Source organism: Symsagittifera roscoffensis, chromosome 3 (assembly GCF_963678635.1).
Source record: "Symsagittifera roscoffensis chromosome 3, txSymRosc1.1, whole genome shotgun sequence".
NCBI lineage: Eukaryota > Metazoa > Xenacoelomorpha > Acoela > Convolutidae > Symsagittifera > Symsagittifera roscoffensis.
Window position 1 is genome coordinate 10,555,897 of NC_087064.1, and position 27,799 is coordinate 10,583,695.

The window sequence follows — 27,799 nt, forward strand, 5'->3', positions numbered from 1 at the left end:
AGTAACTGAAGCAAAACAAATTACCAAACTTAGTCTGGAAGTGATAGAAGAGCTGATACACTTGGTCAATCATTTTTCGTGTACACTCACAAATAGCTTTGTTTCAGCTCCTTCACCTCCGATATTAGGAACAAGTGCGATATATTCATATTATTCATATATTTACGTAGAGGTGTCATCTCCGTCGGGCGAGATATTTGATGGCATCATAGTGTCTTCCGTTTTTCCTGAGCCTCTCACATCATATACAACAGTTTCAGATTCGCATTATCTTACAACACAGAATTTGGATCGTGGCGTCAGGTATACGATATCCATAAGGGCTATTCTGGGGGGAAATTACAGTGGAAGTACCGACTGCAGAACTGCACCAACAGAACCATTGAAAAGCGAGGAGGTTCAATTTGTGGGTTGCACCGGTTAGTAACAGTTTCCAAAAAAGGATTAAAGTTAAACACTTTGTTTGAACCATGATTTTGAACAGAGGAGGATCTAAGGTTTTTTCAGGGGGATACCATTTTTTTAAAATTCTTTTTTTTAAGGTAGGCTGAATTGATTTTCCGAGACATCGAAAATAAAAATAACGACCCTACTTTGACCAAAATTTCCGAGCCGTAATTTTTTTTGGAAAAAAAAAACAGGTTAAAAATGCCGAGAAAATTGCAAGGATGGGCAGCCAAAAAGGATGTAAAAAAAACAAAAAGGAGCCCTTTGAGGTTAGCGGGGTTAAATCCTTGAGAAAGAAGCCCCGCTGCCACCCCCTATATCCTTTCTTGACCTTAATCCAAACTAAATATCAATATCTGACTATGGCGGCTGGCAATTTTTATCAATTTACTAAAAAAATGATTTAAAGGCAGTTGTACTGATTCTAGTATGCTTGCTGTTCCGACTTTCGAAACGAAAATGATGGAATAATTGTGCTCGAGGTGAGTTTTTTTCTTCAGACAAATTTCGATTTTTAACAAGCCATTTTTGACAGATTTTTTGTATCATTCAAAAGTTATTGTTGTCTTGAGCTCAATTTTGAAAAGATATTTTACGTGTGATCATTTTTCGTAAAGTTATGGGGGTTTAAACATTGCCATTTTGGCAAATTTTGGACAATTAACGCTAGACATATTTCGCGCTATTAACGTGTAAGCGGAGTTTTAATCCATCTTAGAAATTGTTCCAAATTAGTTCAAGGAAGCCTATATGCCACAACTGATTTGTTAATAGGAGAAAAATTTCTCACTTTGTATTTAATATGGCGTGTGTGGGATGTTTTTAAGAAAAAATCTCAGTTTTTTAAAAAATTTAATTTCAATTTAATTACATTTAAATTTTTCATGTTATTATTGCTCCTTAGACTTTAAAAGGCAGTCGGAGTATTCAGAGTTCGCTCTGATACAAGCAGTCTTGTTTTACAAGTCAACGAACGTAAAGAAGATAATTATTTAGATCGTGACACTTTTTTTTGTAGTTCGATACTTCATTTCTTTTAGTTATCTTCCTTCGTTTCAAGGAAGGCAAACTCCACTTTCAAACAGCAAAAATTATGGTCTCAAAAACGTGATTGATTTCTTGTTTCGATAGAGGATTTTTTTTAGACTTCCTTTTGGCGCAAAAAATATACCCAATGATCAGGGGCGTATCTAGAATTTTCTCGAGTGTAGGTGGGGGGATTTTCAAAAAATGTGTCAACCTTTTTTTAAGTTAAGTCAATTGATTTCCGAGCTCTCCCAAAGCACTAAAAAATGCAATGTTTTGGCCAAATTCTCAAAATTGTGTTTTTTTTGGCGCGTACTTACCCCTCACATTAAAGTTTTAGGGTTAGTCAGTCAGTCAAACATGGATATCTCAAAAAATTACGAAGGGGGAACCGTTGGTCAGCAGGCTGTCGAATCTTTGAGGAGGGGGTAGGCGTCCACCCCTTCCGACTCCTCTTATATCCATGCCCCTGCTTTTTATCCAGTTGCCTCAAAGTTGGTTAGTTTTATCAAAAAGAATGTTAATCATAATAATTTCTTGCAGTTCCAAGAGCTTTAGTTGCATATGTTTTTGTTTTTGAAATTCAAAGGAGGATTCTTTTCCCAAAAAAAATCAGCCAGTATTTTTTATATGTTTCGTTGCAATGACTGACTCTTTTTCAGCTGTCTGCTGGCTATGTTCAGCTATGTTTTTATATCAAAGCGGCAAAAAACAGAAGGACTTGTAAGGCTCTTAGAAAAAATGTTGAATAGTAACAATGAAGCTTTCAAGTCTTCCTTGTATCTGGTTTTTTTTAGATTAAAATTTTCCAAACTAAAACATTTTGATTATCTCACGTTCTTCAAGATGTTTTTGATAATTACGAATTATACAGTAGTGACTTCAATTATGAAAATGCTAATGTATTACCAGTTGTTCACTTTTTTTTAGTTTTCCAATTTTTCTCATTTCTCAATTTTTCATATTCACAAAAATTTTCCGGAGAGCTCAAGTTCAAGATGAATTGGAATTAGAAGATAATTTTTTTTTCTTTTCGAATACCGCAATATAAATCTGAAACGTCTAAGGTCACTACCAGTGAGTCTCTTTTTCTGTTTTTGGAGTCCATCTACAAAAAGTTTATAGAAACTCTAATACATTTTTGCAACGTTTACAAATTTATTCTTCTATATGATTTCCAGCAGCACAAAATAGTTTGCGGAAAAATAGCTCATATGTTTTGATTGTAAAAAATTTTAGAAGAAAAAGAGAAAAAATGTTTGATGTTGTTTTGTGAGTTTAATTGTGTAGTTTTATCATCTTTTTTAAACTTACTTTGGGCATGAGTCGCCGACCAGTTCCTGATGAACAATGTCCTGGACTGGGCGGCCCTTAATTTTTTGAGTGGTTTTTTTGAAAGTTCACTTCCATACGCGCAAAGTGTAGGTCAACTCTCGTTGAAACTTCTTGGTCTTGTTTTAAATTAACATCGTCCCAATATATAACGCCCCGCCCCATTTTTTACACCCCTTCACTTTACATCCCCCCCCCCCGGTTACACATTCTTGTTTGCATACACCCGTTCACAACCCCGCCCCCCATCTTTACTCCCCCAACCCCGCTTACATCTCCTCGCTTGCCTACCCCCATCTACACCCCCCCCCCACTACCGTACAACCTACTCCTCAAACCCCACTGGTTTCCATATTTACGGGAAGGGGCGGTTGTTGAGGGTATGAGCGGTGTGAAAACGGGGGGGGGGGGGGGGCGTTGAGGCGAACAGTAAATGAAGGGATTGAAGGGGGAGCGTAAACGCGGAGCAGGGGATTGGGATGACCAGTAATTGGAGAAGGGGGACGGGACACACGCGAACGAATAGAGATATAGGGAACGTTTAAAGCGCATTTTATATAAAAATGATTAGGCTGAGAATTCATGTAAGCCGCGAGTATAGCATAAAATAATGAAAATTTTGCAAATAACTGAAAAAATATGCAGATTATAATCCACTATAATCAGTTAAAACTATGATCGGCTATAACAAGAAATCTGTTAAATAGCGTGCTTTAATTATCATAAATTATAATACAGTACAGTTCCAATTCCTCATAATATCACCAAACACAGTCGCTTTTCAACTATAGTTTTTTTTGTTCAAGACGTAAAGATCTTTAGAGGTAAAAATGATAAGAATAGTTTGTTAAAAAGCCAAAATCTGTCAGAAAAAAACTTAACAAGCTTAATTATTCCGTCACTTTCTTCGAAAGTCGGAACAATAAACTTTTATCCGAACTTAATTTTTATCTGCTATTATTATTTTTCTTTATAACGGAAAAGGTGGGAAAGAAGTTTGTTTCAATGTTTTTTTTTTTAATTGCAAATCATGTAACATTTTCAAACGCAGCTAAAGTTATTCAGCACATATAGAAGCTATTTGGTCTGCCATAAGAAATGTGCAGAGCGTTTTATGTGGCGTTTTAAAGTTTCCAATTGGGTCAAACCTGTAATTTCTAAAACCCCATACTTTTACAAAAAATGATCACAAGTGAAACAAATTTCTTTTATTTTGAGCTCAAGAAAACAATATTTGTCGAATAGTATGAAACAAATTTGTCAAAAAGTTCGTTAAAAAGTAGAAATTTGCCTAGAAAAAAAAAACTGGCGGAACACAATTATTCTGTCATTTTCTCAAAACAATCGGAATAAAAAAATAAACTGTTTGTATCAGTGTTCTTTAATTGCCTATATATTAGTTTGATTAGAACTTCTAGGAACATTTAAAAAATTTAAGAAACTACAATTTGGTTTGAAGTTTTGAAATTTCATATATGACTTACTCAAAGGTTTTGCTTATAACAAATAACACATACAAAATTTCTGGACTAAAAACCTGGGCTCCTTATTGCTTAAAAACAAATTGTAGCTGATCAAAGCTCTGCCTAAAAAATTTGAACAAAGTTTTGAATTCTGGACCAATGTATCTGACAAATAGACAAAATTGAGCCAAATTTTTATAAAATTTATTGCTTGTTTGTTAAACTAGTTTAAACATAATCTCGAGTCACATATTTTTATGATTATTTTTACTATTGTTTGGTAATCTCAAAGGATTGTGAAAATTTGCTCAATTGAAAGCTGAATTAGTAAAATCAGTAACCTCATTGAACGTTTACCTAATGAACAATATTTTTTTTCATATGTTTATTCCAAAGTAGAATTGAATTTTGTAATACTTTTGGAAGGTTCTTGCATGTAAACTACACAAACTTTAAGTTTACTAACAAAGACTTAACTAGACAATTTAACTTCAAGCATACAGAAATTTCCCTACTTCCCATCTAGCGATCAGTTTTTGATTCACTCTTTTACATATTGAGAGAGGCCTGATCGGTATGTGGGAAGCAATCGGCATTTATTTCAAGCGTGCATCAAATTTTAAGCGTTAGTAATCAATTATATTATGATTTTCTTACCAGTTGTACTAAAAACGAGAAAAAAAATGATTTTATTCAGTTAATGATCGATTTTGATCTCTCTTTTAAACTCAAATTATAGTCAATTAAAATAAATTTCAATCTTTTATATTCAATCATTAATCCATCTTTTTTTGATACAATTATGAGTGATTACAATTGATTATAACTGATTATTTTAATCCCGTTTTCTAATTCAACTTTATGCTTTTCGTAAACGGTGGCTTAAATGGAAATTGAGCAAACAGCTTTAAAAGCTTACAATTGACTTCATAATCTTTAATTTCTTAATTTCTTCTCTGCTATAGTTGTTTTATGAAGCACGTTTTAAGTTTCTTCACCAACAAAATATCAGCACTGAAATATTTGGTAATTTTAACTTTCACCCACCGCTAGATTTTTTCAATTAATATGAAAAGATCTTTATGAAACTTTTGTTTCGTGGTAAAACTTGTGCTCAGATGAACCAAAGTGTGACAAATCATCTCGCTTTGAGATATTTTCTTATTGATAGAAAAATAATTACTCATAGGATATAATCAAAAAATACTTTTGGCATGACAAAGTTTTCACAAACTAAGAGATTATAATATATTAATAAGTTAATTGCAACAATAAAGCTACTTCACTTCAAATTTTAGGGATTTGTTATACCGCACAAAATACGAATTGACAGAAAGCTGTTAAATATCGTGCTTTAATTATCATAAATTATAATACACTACAGTTCCAATTCCTCATAATATCACCAAACACAGTCGCTTTTCATATATAGTTTTTTTTTAGACGTAAAGATCTTTAGAGGTAAAAATGATAAGAATAGTTCGTTAAAAAGCCAAAATCTGTCAGAAAAAAAGATAACAAGCTTAACTATTCCGTCACTTTCTTCGAAAGTCGGAACAATAAACTTTTATCCGAACTTAATTTTTGTTTGCTATGATTATTTTTCTTTATAACGGAAAAGGTGGGAAAGAAAATTGTTTCAATGTTTTGTTTTTGTTTGATTGCAAATCATGTAACATTTTCAAACGCAGCTAAAGTTATTCAGCACATATAGAAGCTATTTGGTCTGCCATAAGAAATGTGCAGAGCGTTTTATGTGGCTCGAAAAAAATTGGTTTGAAATTTTTGCTTCATAGACAAAAGACTGGGTTAAAAAAGCGTTCAAAAAATGTGAATCAATGATGATATTATTAAAGCTGCAATATTACCTTTTTGATACAAAAATGAGTTTACCCATACGCTATTCCCCACACGCTATTTAAATTACAAACTATTTATATACTTACCTCGCAGAGAAAAGCTAAATAGAAACAGCTCGCCTCAATTTTCTTGAAACGCCCTTTATTACCGATTAAAGCTCCACTTGCGCGTTGCTAACAAGAAATATATTTGGTGAAACTGGTAATTTTTAAACCCCCATTTTTTTTACAAAAAGTGATCGCAATCGAAACAAATTTCTTTTATTTGAGCTCAAGAAAACGATATTTGCCGAATAATATAAAATTTTTGTCAAAAAATTAGTTTAAAAGTCGAAATTTGTCTAGAAAAAAAAACCAGGCCGAACACAATTGTTCTGTCATTTTCTCAAAACAGTCCTAACAATAAAGAAAACTGTTTGTATCAGGGTTCTTTAATTGCCTATTAATTAGTTTGCTTAGAACTTATTGCAACATTTCAAAAATTCAAGAAATTACAAATTGGTTTGAAGTTTTGGAATTTTCCATATGACTTATTAAAAGATTTTGCTTTTACCAAAAACATATTGTCTGGACTAAAACGCCTGGACTCCTTACCGCTGAAAATAAATTTGTGGCTGATCAAAGCTCTGCCTACAAAATTTGAATTGAAGTTCTGAATTCTGGACGAATGTATCTGAAAATTAGACAAAATTGAACCAAACTTTGATAAAAATTTTGATTATTTGTTAAACTAGTTTAAATACAATCTCGAGTCACATAATAGAGGGACCGAATAATGAAAATTGTTTTTCAGTCATTTTTAGCCAATCAGATTTGTGTAATCAAAATCTCAAAAAGTTCGCGAAAAACTCAAATTTAACTAATAAATGCAGGCCACTACGTTTAATTCTGTCTGATTAAAAATTAGGCAGAGTACAGATACAGGAATTTTTGCCAGATCAAAGATGCATTCGAAATACTAACTACTTTTTTTAGATACCGATAAAAAAAATTTGAAATTAAAATACGCAAAATTTTTCGAATATACACGGACTGCGCATGCTATAAATCATTTTCTGCTAATTTTGGTTTCAGCTCAGTGCAAAAACCATTCAGCGAATAGGAACTTTTTCTTATTCTGATTGGCTGATTTTTTTCCATCTTTGGGCACCAGAATCGTGAGAATAGCCCCTTTTATTTGTCTAGTTAATGGCGAGTGTGAAATAGTGGTTGTCTAATTATAGACCGCTCCATTCACACATATTTGGATAAAACAGCGTGCCACAATTCTTGTTGGCTTGGTTTCTGATTCGGGTTTATTTACCCCTTAAGAACTAAAAGAAGGAAATTAACCCTGCGTTTATCATTCTAATTTGGCCAAATGAGCAATTTTCAAGCCACTAAAATTGTATAATTTTATAAACGAGACTGCTCATATCAGGGCACAACCTTGAATATTCCGACTGCCCTTTAAATGGACTCGAATAGTTTATGGGAAATTAATTATTACAGCCTCAAGTCAATTTGGAAGGATTTTGTAGTTCAGTATAATAAGCCATGTGTAAATTATAAAAGGAGCAGTTCAGACAGACTCGTGGCAGGTTAATATAGAAGTGAGCACATAAACTGGCCCCATGCAAATCAAGTTTTTGATCCCCCCGAGAGACCAGAGTTTTGTATAATTGGGCTGAATAAAAAAAACTAACCCGAGCATATATATTGCTCGTTTTTTTTCGAAGTCGGAACAAAAGTTATGACACGTCAAGCACTTGAGCTCAAAATATCAGCATGATCTTTCAGTTTGCATGAAAACTTAAATCTAAAATTGCGATTTGAGACATTGACTCTTTACCTTTTCCCGCTCCACATTTGAGTTTTTTCTAGTAAATATTCTGCTAACAGTGCCTGATCGTCACAACAATTGGAATGCAGACTAATTAGACCACGACAAACATGTTTGATCCCAATAGTTGACCTTGTGAAACCTCTCGTTACACCATAAAGCCGGAGGGAAAAGAGCACAAACAAAAGTTTTTGTGCAGAAACAAAAGTATCCAATCTCGAATGTTTAAGAACTAAATCATATGGGCGATGGAGAAGGGTCAAAATAAAAGAAATGATCTCCATCATCACTTTAAATTTAATCGGTTTATTTTTTAGAGCCACCTGATCCCAACATAACAACCGAGGTTGATGGCGGAAATGTAACAGTTAGAGTGCATAATCGACCCGAAAACTTTGACAAATGGAGTTTGGAATTGAATTACCGTTGTAACAACACATACTGTTATGATTATATCATTGACCGCTCTCGCTACGAAAGGGCGAATTCGACTATTTCAAGCTACCAATTTGAAGTAGAGCCAATATACGGTGTCAACTACGGAGTAGAAGTCAATTTGTTTTTTGGCGTTGATGGGTACACGGAATGTGACAACAGTTGGGAAGCAGATTCGAGAGGCGACATGGTTTTTTCTTTTGGTTGCAACCGTGAGTAGATTTTAAAATAACTGGGCTTTTCAATTATAAAAACGAAAATACGGCTATGGGCAAATGAGCACAACTCGATAATATTACAAATTAAGAAGATAGTCCATAACTTGACATTTAATAATTGTCAAGCAACAAAATTTAGATTTTTAATGAGTCGTGTACTTTTTTCAGGATTTTAATTTTGCTTAAATTTTATTGCGCATTGAAATTTTTTGGAATTGGGTTTTCGCTATTTGTTTTTCGATTCCCATTTAAATTCAATTCAAAGTCATTTGGAAACGTTTTGACAAATTACAAAACAAAACGCAAATGGAGCAAAAACAACGTGATTAATTTTTAGTTTCAAATTGGAACAAGACTGCTCGTATCAGGGCCAAGCCCTGAAGTTTCCGACTGCCTTTTAAGAACTATGAAACAGTAGTAACATGACAAAATTGATTGTATTAAAAAAAGTAAAAAATTTTTTAAAACGAGATTTTTTGTGAAAACCATCCACCCACACGCCATATAAAATACAAAGTTATAGATTTTGCTCCTATTGACAAATCAGTTATGGCATATAAGCTTCCTTGAACCAATTTGGAACAATTTCTAAGACGGATTAAATCTCCGCTTACGCGATAATAGCGCGAAATATATCGCGCGTTAATTGTCCCAAATTGGCCAAAATGGCAATCTTTAAACCCCCGTAACTTTACGAAAAACGGTCACAGGTAAAATATTTTTTCAAACTTGAGCTCAGAACAACAATAGTTTTTGAATGATTTTAAAAAAATCCGTCAAAAATGGCGAATTAGAGAGTCGAAACTTGTCTGAAGAAAAAAAACACACAATAAGCACAAATATTCCATTACTTTTGTATTAAAAGTCGGAACAATGAATTGTTTGATTTCTTTTCTGAATATTTCAAATTAAACTGCTTTTGTATACTTAAGTTCAGTGACATTCTTCCAAGTTAAGGTCTTTTCGCTTATACCCCCTCCCATAAATGGATTAATTTGGCAATTCAAATTTCGATTTGAAATTGGAAGCGGAAAAACGAGTGAAACAAACAATTATATACCACTCGCGTTCAATTAGCAATTGCTCGATTAGGGAAGCATAAGTATGTGGCAAATTGGTGGCCTCCCTCATACTTGAGGGACCGAATGCTTGAATTTAATTCAAACTTACTTTCAGCCAATCAGAAATGAGTATTCAAAATCTCAAAATAAATCGCGAAAATCTCAAAGAAAGAATCCTAGTCATTAGTGTTAGTATTGCCGATTAGATAATACGCAGATGAGTTTTGAAGTTTGAAAACTTTTTATGATTTTGAACTCATTAATCTTGATAATTTTTTGAATATTAATGCGGTTGTAACCCGCAATTTGTAACATTTTTGATTATTTTCCACTGATTTAATTTATTTTCTGCAAATATTGATTTCGATTTTGTGAGAAAAGCATTAAGCCAATAGAAATGCTTAGCGATTTTGATTTGTTGGAATTTTTCATGCATTCGGTCCCTCAAGTATGAGAACCTTCCCCTGGCAAACTTATCACAAGGTATCCTAATCGAGCAGCTGCTAATTGTACGCCAGTGCTTGTTTCACTCGCTTTGGCCTTTTATTTTCAACTCAAAATTTGAATTGCCAAATATTTCCATTTAAGGCACGGTATAACCGAAAAGACCCCAAGTTGATGTTGCTTCTCTATACTCTTTCATGGCAAAGTGAAACTTTTCGTCAAGGTGCCTTGCGTGCCGTGCCCATTTCTTGAAACAGTTTTCTCAATCAACAGAAAAGTGGAGATAACTAATGACGACATGCCTTTAAAGCTGAAGTTTTGTTTTAAAAATCCAATAAAAACACTCCGACTGGTCCAATTAGTTTTATTGGTTTTCTTTGTCAAAATGGAAGATCCAAATGGTTTTATCCATTGGTTCTTATTCATTGCAAACGATGACTTTCCAGTTTGATAATGACAAGTGATTATAACTAGCCCGATGATCCAGAGTGATGTTATTGTACTTTTCTAATCAAATACCTGAACTTTAATGACTTTTTGCCATTACTGATCTGCACACATTGAGAAAATTTTCGTAATAAATGGACACGCAAGAAAATTTAAATGAACTTAAATGTACAATATAATCTTTACTCGCGCGAATATTGAGAAAAACTAAAAGTTTGATGCTTTGATTATGAGCTTATGTTTTTAGATTTATAGATAAATGCGAAAGTCTCCAGCAGAGAGCAGAAAAAAATTAAAACAGCATTTTTTTAAGACAGCCACCTTCCCTTTTCCTATAAAACACTTTTGATTGATTTCAAGTGGCTGGTGCTAGCATATTTTTAGGTTGAATGAATTTTTGAAAATTGTGAAACACTCAAAAACCGCTGAAAATTATGTCTATATGGAGAAACAGTAAGCCTTGATTTACGATATAATATTTTTTGAAAATAGGTGAAAATTAAACAAAACTTAGGGCAAAATCTGGATATTGCAAGTGCCTTTGAAGCTGAAGAAAAATTTTTTGGTTCAAAAATCGATTTAGTTGAAACACTCACCAAACGCTGAAAACTATGTCTATATGGGAAAACAGTAAGCCTGGATTTACAATTAAATAATTTTTTAGAAAAAGTGAAAATTAAACAAAACTTAGGGCAAAATCGGGATGTTGCAGTTGCGTTTAAAGCTGAAGAAAAAATTTTTGGTCCAAAAATCAGTTTATTTATCAAAAAATGGTGGAAAAAAAAGAAAATATTTTCTTTTTCGTTTTTTCTTCCTTCTATCCTCCACACGCAATGTAAAACAGTAAGGGATCTAATTATGATCTGGTATACTATAAATAGGACCCAAATGCTGGCTTCAATTCACTATGAATCGATTTTAGTTAGCACTTACTCTACGCGTGCTTTAAAAATGAAATATATAGCTCGTTAATTCTTTCAAAAATTCTTTATAAAGTTTGTCAACAACATTTCGTAAAAAGAAAAAATTACTGCATAAAAAACCACCCTACACACATTAATTTTGAAATCCGCAACAAAAATGTGACTTGTTTTTTGTAGACTCAATTCTAATGACTCAGGCAATTTGTCTTTTTTTCTCCTTTTTGCGATCATTAATTGCCTTTTGATGAATTTAATAGTTGTTCAAGAATTTAAGAATTTAATATTAATGACCGAACATTTGTGCTCGGATTGGTTTTTTTTTCGAACAATTATCGACTTTTCACCTGAATTTTTTCGACTGAAAGTATATTGTTGCCTTGAGATGGAATTTAAAAACAATTCCAAAGTGATTTTTTTGTAATGTTACAGGGGTTTTAAGATTGGCAGTTTGGCCAAATTTGGACAAATAATGCGCGATATATTACATACTAGTAACGCAGCGATGAAGCGGATACTTGATACGTCCTAGAAATTATCGTTCCAATTTGAATTGAGTCGTGCTATTTCATTTGTTTGTTTATATGCTATATGCAAAATATATCATTTTGTGCTTTATATGGCGTGCGGGGGATGATTTTTAAAAATTGGAAAAAAATCGTGTTTTTTGAAGTTAATTTCATCAATTTTTTTCATGCGAACAGTACAATGTAGACCTCAAAAAAGCAGTCCGAAATTTCAAGGCTTCGTTTTGATACAAACAGACGAGCTGTCTTTTTTCAAATTTCTGATAGAAAGGAATTTCGCACTATTGACCAGATATGTAATTTTTTAGAAACTGCAACAGAAAAAAAAACAACTGGATTAGTTCACAACAAAATTCACCCACTATTCTCAAAACTGATCCAATTTGCTTTTTTATTATGTTCTGATCTCATTTATTTTTTCGTTTCAAAAATTATTCTATAAATGTCCAAAATCAACTGAATGTAACATGAAAAATAATTTTTAACAAGACATATTGGTACTAAAATTAGATAAATATGTTGGATGGTATTTTGTTGATATACTCCAAAAAATATTCAAAATGTTGAACCCTAACTGTTCGTCTTTTTCCAAAATTTGTAATGAAGTTTTGAGCGAATTTTCATTACAACCGAATATAGTTTGGCCCACTAATTTATGTTGGAAAAAAATAGTACATGTTGAAGGAGGAATAAATTGAGCAAACAATGTTTGGACAAAACTTTCGAAAAAATTGACTGCCAAAACTTGTTCCGCTTAGTTTGAGTAGCAAAAATGAACTGACCGCAGAGAAAGTTTGAAAGCCTTAGTCGATCAAGGAAGGTTATATCGCAAAATCTTGCAGATTCTTGCAAATGAGGGGTTATCTTGCAAGATCTTGGTTCTTGAACTAAAATATATAATCATGTTTGAGCTGAAACGTTTTAGAAAAGTCTGAACGTTTCGGAAAGTTAAGCTGATGATTTTTTTAGTTGCTCCGACAGTAAGAGCTCAAGTAGAAACTGTGAATAGGAGTTCAATTATATTCCACAATGTCGATTGGATACCACATATAGACTCATGTACCGAGATTCAACAATTTATATTGTCAAATAGCAAGATATTAAGTCAAAAGATTAGATGGCCGAAGTGATTGACAGAATTAGGTTCGCAAAAATTAAACTTTTGTTTTGAGTTCATTGGTTTTCTTTAGTATAATTCAAATTCATAGAATAATCTTGTGCTTTAATCGATGAAGGGCTGAACTTTACCCGATTAACATTTTCAATTGTAAATACTCTATAATATCATTAGAAAAGGGAATAAAAACTATAAACTTTTTCTGACCCTTTAGGATTCGAGTAAAAAAATTAGTATTATACGTTTGAACAGAAATAAAATTTTGAAACTGAATTTTGAACTGAATTTTTCGACAAATTTTCAGTTCATCGAAATGTCAGTGTTAAATTTTTTTGCAACTTTTGAACCTCGGTACGGACTCCTCGTGGCCACGTCTTACTGTGATCGACTCATCAAAATTATCTGACACCTCAACTTCTTCTCCTGCTCCAAAAATCTTTGATGAGTCGTTTTGGTATCGGGATCTTCCAATTCTCATTGGTGGCTTGGCTCCAGGAACCGAATACAACCTGACTGTTACTGGTTTAGCTCGTCACTGTCCAAATGGCGATGAGAACTTGGTCTACACGTGTCTTATTTGCACAGGTTTGACACATAGTTCATCGAATCCGAACCGCCTCAAAAATCGAAGCAGCTAAAATACCATGCAAAGTTGCTTACAGCTATTCGAAATGAATTTTTTGTATCATTTAAATTTTTCTAATCTCATATTTCGTAAGCTATCTAAAAAAAATGTTTTTTCTTCAGACCCTTTTACTAATAAAAATTTTAATGAGAGTTAACCACAATAGGAACGTCAAATTTAAAATTTAGTTTGAATTACAGTAATCAAATCGGTGGAGCAATTTAGCATAACTTTTAGGTTTTGCAAATAAATCTGTATGGTAAAGTTTCAAAAATTAGGAAATCTTGAAGCAACGCTACGCAATAACGTAAAATATCTAAATTGTGTCGTTAAATTGGTCAAAAAAGACTAAAAAAAAAGGTTAATGAAAAAAGCAAGGAAAGCAAATTCAAGTTGTCGTGAAAAACTTTTGAATTTGTTCAAAAATCTCCAACTTGCTGTAATGATTTTAAAAATAGCGGATATTTTCAATAACATCAACTTTGTTTGAGAACCTGTACAAGAGTATCGACAGTTTTTTGCTTATCAACATCGACAAGTTGACCATAAACGCAGTTTATAAATATTATAGATTTCTGTTATTAGATTTCAGTTATTCTCTGAATAGGTTCAAGAAACAGAGCCTTATTCATGCTGAAGATTTGGGACGGGGGGAGGGGGTGGCTTGTGCTTTGAAAAATCATGATTTTCCAACAGTTCTACATGAAAATTCTCATGTTTTAAATAGATTTTTATTGTTTCAAATTACAATTAAACCTGTAACTGGTGAGAATTTTCCCTTCAAAATTTGTATCATCACTTTGGTTAGCTTCAATTTTAGATCATCTGGCAAATTTAGTGGACTGAAAATAAATCGAATTAAAACTTATTTAGAACTGAAAACTACCGCCTAATCGATACGAATGTTAAGTTCAATTTTGTAAAAATAAGTCATGGTATTTTTTATTAAAAGGTTTTTTTAAATTTTTTTGATAAAGCAGAATCTCAGAACTGAAATTCAATGCCTAATTTTACAGTGACTAAAATACAAACGTTAAGTAAACGTTTCAGTTATTCTCTGAATAGGTTCAAGAAACAGAGCGTTATTCATGCTGAAGATTGGGGGGGGGGGCTTGTGCTTTGAAAAATTGTGATTTTCCAACAGTTCTACATGAAAATTCTCATGTTTTAAATAGATTTTTATTGTTTCAAATTACAAATAAACCTGTAACTGGTGAGAATTTTCCCTTCGGGAAAACAAATTCGGGAACAAATTAAAGAGATGTTAATCAAAATTTGTATCATCACTTTGGTTAGCTTCAATTTTAGATCATCTGGCAAATTTGGTGGACTGAAAATAAATCGAATTAAAACTTATTTAGAACTGAAAACTACCGCCTAATCGATACGAATGTTAAAATCAATTTTGTAAAAATAAGTCATGGTATTTTTTATTAAAAGGGTTTTTTTAAATTTTTTTGATAAAGCAGAATCTCAGAACTGAAATTCAATGCCTAATTTTACAGTGCCTAAAATACAAACGTTAAGTAAAAATGGATTTATAGTATTCGCATATGTATCTTACCATTTGTAAGCTTTAACTAGCTCCAATACTTTATACTAAATTATTGAAAAAACTTTAAAAAATCAAATGTAAAATCGGCTTATAAAGCAACATTGCATGATCGTTAATAATTAGACAAAAATTTCTGTAATTTGGCAAAAAAATTTTTCCAAAATTGAAAAATTTGAGATTTCTAGCCCGCCATTTCAATTTTGGCAAAAATAATTCCAGTACAATCTTTTTCGGTTCTAAATTTAAATTTATCTGCTTGTTTTATAATCCCTTGATACAATTTCTACTCTAATTATTTTATAAGTGACTGAGAACTTATGCAAAAGGAATTCGATTGTGATTAAGTAGAAATAACAGAACGCAGAAATGATTTTGAACGCAACAGTTTGTGAAAAACTATGCAAAAACAAGAAGGATGCAGAAGAGAGATTATGAACAAATATATAGAGGATTGATTTTGGTTTTGTTCCCATTCTGAATAACTTTTCAGCTTAGTTTTAAGAAATTTACTCCATTTTGGTTATAAATATTAACCTTTGCTCAGTCTTTAATGCAGTGTTTGAAACCGGTTTCTGTTTTTTCTCCAACATTGTCTCATTTAAAAAATTAGTTTGGTGGTTGCAAATTGAAAAAATTGGTAAGACTTGACTCTATTACAATTTAGCAAAAGATTGGACTCTCCTCAGCAATTGCATTTATTTTCTACGGGGAAAAATCACATTTTTCATTTTTAGTCTTTTCTATATACATTTGGGTATATTTTTGACCACAATTGAGGATGAAACCTAATCAAAACAATTTCTCAATTTTTTTTAGAATTATGCTATCTTTTGTTATTTTAATGGATCTTGTTTGAAATTTTTATATCAATAAAGTATTAGTCAGGCATACATAGAAAGTGTTAATGATTGATTTTTATGTTGAGTTTCAAAAAGTAGGATAATTATCAAGACTTTTCCGAGTATTCAGAAGTTTCAGCTAAGTTTCAGCTAAATTTCACCACAGATATAGTTAGTTTTTGCATTGTGGCTAGTAGTTACAACTATAACAATATATAGCTCAAGTAAGAGTGAAATTTTTGAGAGAAAGTTTCTTGAAGAAAACATGTTCTGTGCAGAAACCACATATCTCACCATTGTTTTATCATGATTACAATTTTTGTACAAAATTAATTTAGCTTTACGCTCCGGATATTTTGTATTGCAAAATATTACCCATAAAATAACGAATAACGAAATTTTTGGCAACATCTCGATGAATTTTTACAAGAGCTTCAACAAAATCAAATTTACACTTTTGGTACAAAAAACTGATATTCCATAACTTAACTCGTTACCACGATTATTGTTCCGGCTTTCGTAACAAAAGTAATGGAATATTTGTGCTCGGGGTGGGTTTTTTTTTCTTCAGACAAAATTCGGCTTTTTAACTAGACATTTTTTACTGAAGTTTTTTTATATCATTCGAAAGCTATTGTTGTCCTGAGTTTAAAATTGAAAAGATATTTCACCTGTGATCATTTTTTTAAAAGTTATGTGGGTTTAAGGATTGCCATTTTGGCCGATTTGAGACAATTAACGAGCGATATTTTTTGCGCTATTAACGCGTAAGCGGAATTTTAATCAGTCTCAAAAATCGTTCCAAATTGGTTCAAGGATGCTTATATGCCACAATTGATTTGTTTATAGCAGCGAAATCTATCATTTTGTACTTTATATGGCGCGTGCTGGGAAAATTTTCACAAAAAAAACTCTCGATTTAAAAAAAAAGAATTCATTTTTTTTAATTAGAATTAATTTTTTCATGTTATTACTGCTCCATAGACCTTAAAAGGCAGTCCGAACATTCAATGTTTTGCCCTGATACGAGCTTTGTTCATTCCATCTTATATTTAGTACATTGTGTGTTTGGGAACCAAAGTTTGTTACATATGAGACTCACTATCTGAATATGCCATTTCAAACCTGGTATTTTTAATAGAATGGGAAACCTAGATTAATTAACTCACTGCAAAAGAATTTCTGAATGCCGGCTTTATCGAGTGCGGTAAAATGACTAGCCTGGAAAAACCACACAATTGTTTGCTTCAAATTGTTGGATTGTAATTGGTAATTATGGGTTTTCTAGATCTTATCGAAATTGACCGGAGACTTAAATTGATAATAATGGATTTCTGAGACCATTACAGATGTACTATTCAGAACAGAAAACTTTTTTCCATAAAAAGCAACAACAATCGATTATAACCCGTTTTTTTGCACTGGAATTGATTTTTGTCAAAATAATTCATTTTTGAATAATTATATTTGAAAAAAAAATCCATTTTATTCTAGAATTAAATTCGATTTTCTTGCAAAAATTTGAAGCAAATTATAACAAGCGAAAAAGTTAATTTCAAATACGTTCAACAGACCACTTACCTCACAATTCCCTTTTTTTCAGTTTCCACCTCAAATGTTTTGAACACCACAGTAAACGTGGGAGGAGCTAAGGTTGGCTAAACTGGGGTGGGTAAATTTTTGTGTCTAACAAAATTTTGACGTCCCGGTTTAATAACTGTATTGGTGAACCAGCTCTTTTTATTCCCCAAACACCCCTCTACCTCACATAAGCATCATTTTCATTGCTTATCAAGGGGTTTTTTAGGGTTAGGTATGAAGACTAAATATATATTTGTCATGACCTAAGTAGTCCGTATGCCAGTTTTTGTAACAATGGGATACAATGGGAAAAAAAATTATAAAAAACCGCAGCAGGTAGGGGAAAAAAGAAAAAGAAGGTAAACCTCTAATTTTCATTATAGCGAAATGAAATCTCAGTCAAAATTGTACAATTGAATAAATGAAAAAAGGCCAAACAGCCATTTGAAAAGGTCAGCTGAGGTTGGGATAAGAAGCAAATATTTTTTTGTGGTAAAAGCAAAACATTAAACAAAATATTAAACTGCCATGATTGGAAAAAGAAGAGAATATTTCAATAAAAAAAGCTAAAGTGAAACAAGGATAGGAATTAGCACAGAAAGTTCCGACCATAGTCTTAAAAATACAAAAAGAAAATTTTTCAAACTAGTCTGATTTTTGCCGCATGCTGTGATAAAAAATCTGACCGAAAAATATACCTTAGCAATATTCGGAATTTATAGTAAATTAGGCCGATTAAAAAACCATTTTTGAAGAAATTTGATAAGAAAGGAAAACGAAAAAAAAATGTAGAAAAAAGTTTTTTTTGAACTTTTATTCTTGAAAATTTTTGAATATTGAAGTTTTTGATTCCCATTTTCTAGTACAAAAAATCTAAAAATTTCTTTTTACATTTTTTTTTTTCGTTTTCCTTATCATACTTCTTCAAAAACTGTTTTCTAATCGGCCTAATTTACTATGAATTCCGAATATTCCTAATTTCTATTTTTTCAGTCAGATTTTTTATCCCAGCAAAAGTCAATGGTATGATACAGACGGTGTTTTTATTTGCATTTATTGTAAAAAATAACCAATGGGGCTCATCGAAGAATCTCAAATCGACATTTTTATGAAAAGTATTTGAAATTTTGAAACCATGATTGCAATGTTTTTGCTCTAAAAACTTCGCGAATGCCACAAAACAAAAACAATTATTTTATCAATTAGATAGCGTGCGCCAAAAATCAAATTTAGTTGACTGGAAATTCAAAACAAAATCAGTTTCAAATATTTCTTACCATGGGTCTTGGATGTGTTGTTTCCTCGACTCATTTTGGCGCAAGGAAAGCTCGTAGATGGTCAAAGGTATTTATTTATATATTAAAGCTTTTTCAGATTTCAAATTAAAGTGTCAAACAATTGTTCCATTTTTGCGTTCTCGACAAGTATTATTCGTTGCTGCTGTTCTATCAAATTCAATCGCCTTTCAATTAAAATATCAATAAGAATTTTAAAATAATTGCTTGGATACATTTTCTTATGTCAATTTTTCCCAATTCGATCTGATCGGGACTTTTTTTTACTTGCACGGCAATCGGCCTTTTTGTTGAATTCACAAAGCTCACAAAAATTCAAGAGCTTAATTAGAACCGTCATAGAAATAATGAATAAAGAGAATTATATTTAAAGTGCGTCCAGTTTCCTGTTCTAATCAAGAGTCCTAGTATTTAGTTAAACTTTTCCTAATACCAAAAAAACTCAATTGAAGAAAAATTCACTCTCTAAAATTAAAACGGTGTTCGGTTTGAAAATTCTTTCTAAAATCAAAGTTTATCTGTTTGGCTATATTTTCTGAATTTTAAATGTTTTTCCAGCTGAAGCAAGTTGTTTTAGAAAGTCTTTTTTGATTAGTTGTTGAGTTTGATTTTAACTTCAGTCCCAGATTACATCAACAGCTCGACAGCTCAAGTTGGATACGAAGGAAGAACAATATTTTTCCATGGAATAAGCGGTGTAGTCGATGGTTCTTTTTCCTCCATGCACTACTCACTCTCAAGTGTCGATGAAAAATGTACCGAGACAGCGGGGAGCTTCACCGATTTGAGTGTGAGACAAAACATTGTCAATGTGGCGATGGAGTGTGTGTACCAACTTTCCATAGCAGCTCAATGTGGAAACATGAGCGGACCATCGACAAACTTCACAATTGTCATGCCAGGTAAACAAAAAATAATAAAAACTTTTTTGATAATTTTAGAACTTTAACAGAGAGCTTAGAATCTTTTTGATTGACACTTTTTTCGTATTTATTTGGCGAATAAATTTATTGATTTTTTATCAATTATTTGATTGACACTTTTTTAAACGTGTTTATTTGGCAAAATTTTCCACTTCATTCATTTTTTTGTAAATTAAAAAAAAATATGTCGGTGTGATAATTTTTGTAGCAGCGCCAAACGGGAGAAGATATGTCAAATAATTATAATTTTAACTTCACCAGTTTTGACCAAAAGTTAGTTCAGATACACTAATGGGCAGCCCTTTGGCAACTGCAGTGCAGAGGCGTACTCGGTTTTCTTTCTGCTTTTTTTTGGTCAAAATATTCATAAGCTTTGCATTTTTGTACCTACACCTCATTCTTGATAAAGCCCGATGAACTGTTCTTCTGCTGACTTTGAGGGCTGTCTGCCTCAGGTATTTTGAGGCTGTCACCCTGTCTTTGCGTTTTTGCAATGCAACGTTTTATACATCGTTTTTTGAAACCAACGACCACATGCTTGGGTTCCCGCTTTGCTTTCACTCTTGAGTAGTCATTCTTGATCATATACTGCACTGTTGATCTTGGTAAATTCAGTTTTCGGCTGATTCGGCGATATGAAAAACCATTTGCATGTTTTTCTTTCGCTAACTCGATAATCTCGCGTAAGTGCATGTCAAACACTGACTTTCAATCATGTTAGGACAGGTACCTGCTATATCAATCGTAAACAGAACCATTTGAGCACAATTCGTGACTTTTTTCAACAAAACCTTTAGGGTACAAAAAAAGGCCAACTTTTGTCTTTTAACAACTGTTTACCATGTATTAAGATGGTACAAAAAATTAAGACGCGGAAGGTATTTGGGACATTTAAAGCCTGCGAAAATTTATTTTTTCCATTGATGCAATACCGTATACGCGACAAGCTAAGTGGCTCGAAACTTGTTACAAACGCAACTGATCCAATATCACTGTTTGTAGATAAAATGTGATTTTTAATTGATATCTTTCACTGCAAGTTTGTTTAAAATCAAAAATTGTGTTGAATTACCCGCATCCAAGTTTAAGCGTAAATAATCGATTATAACGGATTTTTCTGATGATCTTTGACAATTATAATTTATTATATTTACCAAAATTAGATGTTTAAAGGATTTATAATTGTTTTAATCGTGATTTTTTCCAAGAGATTATAATCTCTTATAATCGAATATATTTGATTATAGTTCTTACAAATAACCCTTAGAACCAATTATAATCGATTTTAATCGATTATAATCTCTTATTTTGCCACAATTTTGTCAGATCAAAACTATATATTCGAATTATATCTTATGGGTTATTATTTTTGGATCAATAAAAAAATCTCGAAAAAAGAGATCTGTTGAACACTTTGGTTCATCTGAAACAAAATTTTCATTGAGATTATTTCATTTTAGTGGAAAGATTCCCGCGGTAGATGAAAAAAATATCTTCCGAATCAATCATGAAACAAAATCAGTGACAATCGATTGTAATGGATGATACTTAGTTTTATTTTAATTTTGAAAAGCGGGATTATAATCGATTATTAATTGGTTAAACTGATTGTTTCTCATTTTTAGTAAGACTGGTAATATAATAAGAATATAATCAATTATTAACTCTTGAAACTGGATGCGAGTTGGCCTAATTCAATTTGGAACGATTATGAAAACGGACATTTTGCCACGCATAAACAAGTCGCAAATTGAAACTATGAAACTTGTATTCGAGCAGCGACGCAATTCTTATTTAACATTTAAGCCTTGCTTGGCAATCCAAAGATTTCCGGATCGGAAACCATTCGCTGTCATTTTTTTTTGTAAAATCGGTCTGAATAAAAAAACCACCCCAAGCATATATATTCCTCACTTTCTTCAAAAGTTAAATCAAAAACTCCTCTCCCCAAAAAGGACAAAATTTCTGTTGATGAGCCACTACTGATACCTGCATCTTGCACTCTTGTGACTGCTTCAGATCTAACTTGGCCATCAGGGTCACTCACAGTGAAGACAGAGACCACATGTGTCAATCCAGGCACCAAGTTCGAGACTTTGTACTGCAGATAGTTATCTCTGCATTCAAAGTTTAGAAGTAACAAAATTATTCTTTTTTTCGCTCTAACTATTTTTAAAATATATTATCTGACAGCATGTTTGCGCGAGGAAACAATTGAGGTACAAGAATATTTCGTTGTAGACTATTTGAATTGTTGGAAATCATCCTCAAAAAAGAATTCTTCCTAATCTGCTCTAAAAATAGTACAGGCACGAAAAAAAGAGACGGTAATTTTTTTTAGATCCGAAATTTCTTCTACTAAACTTTTTTGTTTGAAATGTTTCGATAATTTTTTTCCACTTTTTTCAATTGTTTGACTCTCCCCTGTTGCTATGGATAGGTAGCCAGAAAGAAAAGTTTGTTGTTCCGCCGGTAGTAGAATGAAATGCTACAATCGGAAAGAATTATCTCATTTGCATAAATCATTGTTGATAGCTTTTGAGATAAAAAGTAATTCAAGTAATTCAAGTATCTAGCAACTCTCTGTTAGATTTTGTTTCACATCCATGAATAGTTCGACAAAAACACCTAAAACTGATTTATCTGACCACTGTTGAATTGTTTTCGCTAGAAAAACATCTCAAACAATTTAATTTACCAAACAAAACAGCCGGCCTTGGCATAAACTAAACGAATGAGATACAACCGAGAAACTGATAACTTTTGCACTACAGGACATAGATACGAAGTCGAATTATTTCCAAAGTAAGAACCATGATACTGATACATATTTGATAAATATCAACAACATACTAACACAAGCGATTAACAATTTTTTTTCTCGAAAAAAAAAACAAAAATCAATACGAAACAATATAGATAGATAATGGAGTTAAAATGCGGCCGCAAAAAAAATAAATTAGGTAATTTTTTTGTACTTCAAACTTAACGCGGATCAGGTAGCATAAAAGAATCAATCGAACTTTGTCAAAAGAGTAGTCACAGACAAAAATGATGTTACTATCAATACAGATTGAATAAAAACTCAACAAACCTTAGCCGCGAGCTCTTGAGCGTTTTAAGCGAGCCTAAAAGAAATACCAAATCCAAAAGGAAAAGCAATTCAATGCCAACCACCATTACAGAGGAATCTAAAGCAATGTTTTTTAAGAAAATTCAAGAGATAAAAAAAGGCCGTTCCAAAAAATAGATATAACTCAGACTGCTATAACATCTATTATTTTTTCGCAAAACGCGTAAAAGAATTACTAGCTGATCCATTTGAAACAATTTTTAATAATTGTTAAGAAAAAACTGTTTTCCAAAGTGCTTAAAAATTCCAATATTTGTACCAATTCAGAAAAAGGCGGAAAAGGAGCCGGAAGAACTCAGACAATTTCCTCTTAGCCAATAATTGGGACAATTTTTAAAATACAAACTAATAACCAATTCTTTCAAAAGTTTGTTCTGCTGTCATATTAAAAAATGGATTTCGGGATAAACGAGGCACAGCATTAGTCACGAAAGAAATAGTTTGAAACAAAAACTCTTGCTTTTACAGTAACACAGGGCACATTGGTAAGTTTGAAAAAAAAAATTTAATACGGTTAATCATTCCATTTTGCTCCAAAAACTCCGAGGACATGTAAACAAGATATACGAACACAGCGTTTATCGGATCGTGCGCAGTATTCATAAAAGGAATATTACAAACCTGTGCTTATTAATGTTGAAAGTGCAGTACCGCAGAGCTCATTTCTTGGTCTATTTCTTTTCCAATTTTTTGTGAATGAGTTAACTGTCGACAAAAAACACAAGCAAACATAGCTTACTTCTTCATTCGCACGATGCAATCCTTAAAGTTAAAATGCCCAATGGTAACAATAGTACATCAAGCAGACATGAAGGAAACCAACAAATGGCTGAGCAAACACAAACCAACACTAGATGGCCGCGAAACTAAAAGTATCAAGATTGGAAAAACCATCATCTGTAAAACATCGACGACCGTATTTCATTTAATATCGAGGAAATCAAAAAATATCAATCTTACGGGTACTAGGGAGTTTATATAGATTTTCCCTCGTATAGAAAAAACAACAAACAAACTGCTCCAGTTTTGCAGAGTCCTCTATCAAATGTGCAAGTAGCTGAAGCTGGCGCAATTTTTCGAAGCTTAAAAAACTTGCGTTTAACTGGTTTCACAATACGGGATACTTGATTACGCCATTACAGACATAACATCAATCAAACCACTTGAAGCTAAAATTATAAGAATAATCAGAATAGGTTTTGGTTATTAAAGGTCAAAGTTAATAAGCAAACTACGAGAAAACTTTGCAGTTTTCTGATCAACCGAATTGCTCAGTCAAATTTCTGAAACTATTAAAAAAATGCATTACAAAACAGTGTGGTTTATCAATTCTAAAGTCAACCAAATGTGGTACTGAGATAATTCCTCTGCAGTTTAAGCGCACCGCAAACAAAAAAAAAAAATTCCTAAACCTTGAACAAACAGCAAAATCATAAGAGACACCTTTTTAAATAACAATTAAGCCATTGTTTCACCTAGTTCTATCAGTTTTTCCAACTTTGCCACATTTCTTCAAAACAACAGCAAAAAATCAAATCATGCTTTACACCACAATTTTTAAGAAAGTTTCAACTTGGATAATAAAGTTCAATTGTAACTTTTTTAAGAATATTTTTCTTTCGAATTCTTTAACTCGATCAAAAGTTTAAGTTTCGAGCAGCTTCATATCTTACTACGTGCGGATAATGCAAGATTTACTTTTTTCTGCCTGAGGCGTTTGAAGACAGACCATAAGATCTAATGGCGCCCTCTCAATCCATTTCAGTCAATTTTTTTTTGCTTATTTTTGTTTTAAATAAATTATCATTAGATTAGATTGGAAACAAATTATTAATACTTTTATGTAAAGATTTTGCAATTTTTGTCGTTTTTTGTGAAGCAGGAACTGACCGGCAGGGGGAAAGCTCAGTGATATGCCATGCTACGAGCAGTAATTTTTATACTTTTCTTTTCAAAACAGGCGAGGTAGTAATGGACCAAGACATCTGGAGCAACTCTACGTCAGCTGAAATCATTCTCACTGAATTAAACGACAGCCTTTCTCTGAAACATGTTGACTGCTATACGGCGATCGGAGCGAGTTGTACCAATGTAAGCATAGAGGTGAAATTTAACAATTCTATTGTTCTGCATGGCTTGATCGCAGGAGAATCCTACTCAATTGGAGTAATCTTAGAAGACGACACTGGAAAAATTTACTACAATGAAGCACATGTCTGTACGGGTAAGAATTACTGCTTTACATAAAAATAAGCTAACGCCAAATTTCGTTCTGAGAAGATCCTGTAAACAAGGTCAGCTCCTACCGCTATGGTTCATACTAAGTTATTTCCACCCCTATTAAGGACTAATTGAGACACCTGAAAAAATTGTATCTTCTAACCATGAAATTTGAACTCAAAAACCGTAGTTTCCAAGGAAAAACTTTATTTGGTGACCTAAAAATCGTCAGGTGAAAAAAATTTATCGCAAGAAAATAATTTGTACTTATCTTCGAAACTCGGAACAACAGTCTCCAAAAGTAGTGTTTTCTACTCTCAAAAAAATTGATATGGATTTTTTTCTTCGGATCATTTCGAGGCAAAACTGTGCACTGAATAGGGCACAACTCGGTGTTTATAGGGCACTGTAATTCAGAGACAAGTCTTTGAACAGGTTTCAAAATGTACGTGGACTCCACTTACAAAACGATACCTGTAACGTAAAATTTGAACTTCAGTTTTTTTCGCAGATTCTGCAGAACGATTATAGCTAGTTTTTCTAGATTCCGCCAGTTTTCAATATAAGCTGGTTCCACAAAATTTTAATAGGAAGCTAATATGATATAACTGATTGTCTCAAATTGTAGGCGGTTACCTCAAAGTGTAAAGGTACAGGTTGAGATTGTTTGGGGGGGAGTAAACTTACGATTTAAAAAATAAATTAATTTCTCTAAGCTTTTCACAGAGTTTTTGCATTGAATGTGTTTGAAAGACAGTTATTTATTCCAATCAATGTAGTTACGTGTTTAAAATTGCGAGGCTTACTGTTTTTCATACGTTCCATCAGTCAAGAAATTTTGTGGCCCCCAAAACCTCTCGCTAATATAATTTCTGTTATTTTTTCTCCATTGATTCTGTTCACGATTGAGTCCATTAGTAATAATCCGCAGTATTCATCCTCTCTTGGTAAAAATAGGTCTTTTCTTTGCTCAACTATTTCATGATTTTGTCATTTATTTCTTGGTTGCGTTCATTGGTTTCGTCTGGTAGTTTAAAACGAGTTTTTTTGTTTTTGTTACGTTTTCTTTGTTCCTTTCTTATCTTTTTGACTTAATTACCCGTATTTTTAACTTTTTCCAGATCGAAAATGTTTTTTACCTTTTTCTCCTTTCTTGGTTGACGTCTCATAGGTCACATATGAGGCTTAAGAAAAATAAGCCCTATAACCATTGGCTCAAGAGTCAGGGACACTATCTCTTGTGTTTTTCTACCTCAAAAACGGTCGGAGCCAATTCGGTTCACTTGCGACATGAGACTACAACCCGTTACAGCTTAAAGGACACTACCAAAACATCCCCCCACTCTAGAAATAAGAACGTCCCCATATTTAGGTCTCAAAATACCCAAAATACACGAAAGCCGTTAAAAACCGGGTCGGAACAATCAATTAAGTTCCTTTTCGTTAGACAGTGAAACTTTGATCCATTTCAGATGGATCAACCTAAAACTCGCCTTATCTCAACATAAAAATCATAAAACACACTCAAGAAAACTAAATTGAGAACTCACATGTCGGCACACTCGAGAATTAGGGGTAATTAAATTGATGAGCAACTCGAGAAATAACTATGATAACTTGAGGAGTTCAAAGATAATCAGTTTTAATAAGGGAAACAAGTTTTGACTCTAGAATTGAAGTTTTAGTCTGAACCATTGGGACACCCCAGCTGTCCACCTTTCCACTGAAGGTTCACTCTGGTTCAGCTCGAATAATTGTACTCTTCTCTCGCAATTGTCTCTTCTTCTATTTCAGGAAAAGACGGCTCTACAAGCGTTCTATTTTGTATCAGGAAATTGTGAATAGCAATTTCCCGCTGCTTTCTTAAGTACTTTCCCGCAATTGTAAATTCGGTCGTTCTGATTTTATTTTATAATGTTTTCAGTTGTCGCGAGAAAACTGAGCATAACAGGCTCCATTCAATTTTTTTTAAAAATTAAATTCCACTCCAAAACCACGTATCTCGTGGTCCTCAAGGTCAAACTTCCAAATATGACCGACTGGCACAAACTCCCCGGACGCAAGATCGATGTCCTCATCGCGGGCTGTCGTCTGTTTTGAATCCCAGAAAACCGAGTGTTGCTCAAGTTACAGTGCCAGTGGTCATTTACAGAAGTTTGCAGCAGACTTAAGTTTATCTACACCCCAAAATTCACTACCATGTAAAATTTTCATACTATTGCTAAACAGCAATCAAAATCTGCATAAACCTGCACCTTTGAATTCTCTCTTTTTAAGCTAATGATTTAAAACTTCTTTTGTCCCATTCAATCATGAAATTGTCATGCAGCATTTTGATTTATATAATAGGTCTAGCATCTTAATAACAATATCTTATTTGTTAAAATTTCTTTTTCGTGAACCCAGATTTCATCCGAGTTCACCCTCGAGCCCCCTCCCTCTCAAGACTCAAGACTCTAGAATTTTCCTTTTGAGCCACTGGCTCACCTTGTGTTCTTCGCCCTCGAGGT

General features: G+C 32.8%; 1 protein-coding gene and 1 long non-coding RNA gene across 2 annotated transcripts in view; both read left to right on the top strand.

The window, feature by feature from the left end:
- The first annotated feature begins 282 nt into the window (after positions 1–282).
- LOC134842915 (uncharacterized) lies at positions 283–13,063 on the top strand. Its single transcript, XR_010162570.1, has 3 exons — positions 283–419; positions 8,267–8,596; positions 12,971–13,063. It is a non-coding gene; the product is annotated as an uncharacterized LOC134842915 (long non-coding RNA).
- Positions 13,064–13,481: 418 nt separating this feature from the next.
- Positions 13,482–27,799, top strand: part of LOC134841562 (uncharacterized) — an 87,139-nt gene continuing 72,821 nt past the window's right edge. The window contains exons 1-3 of the mRNA XM_063857593.1: positions 13,482–13,703; positions 19,634–19,915; positions 25,030–25,293. Of these exons, the coding sequence (XP_063713663.1) occupies positions 19,735–19,915; positions 25,030–25,293 (445 nt within the window). The 5' untranslated portion in view covers positions 13,482–13,703; positions 19,634–19,734. The remainder of the gene's footprint in view (positions 13,704–19,633; positions 19,916–25,029; positions 25,294–27,799) is intronic.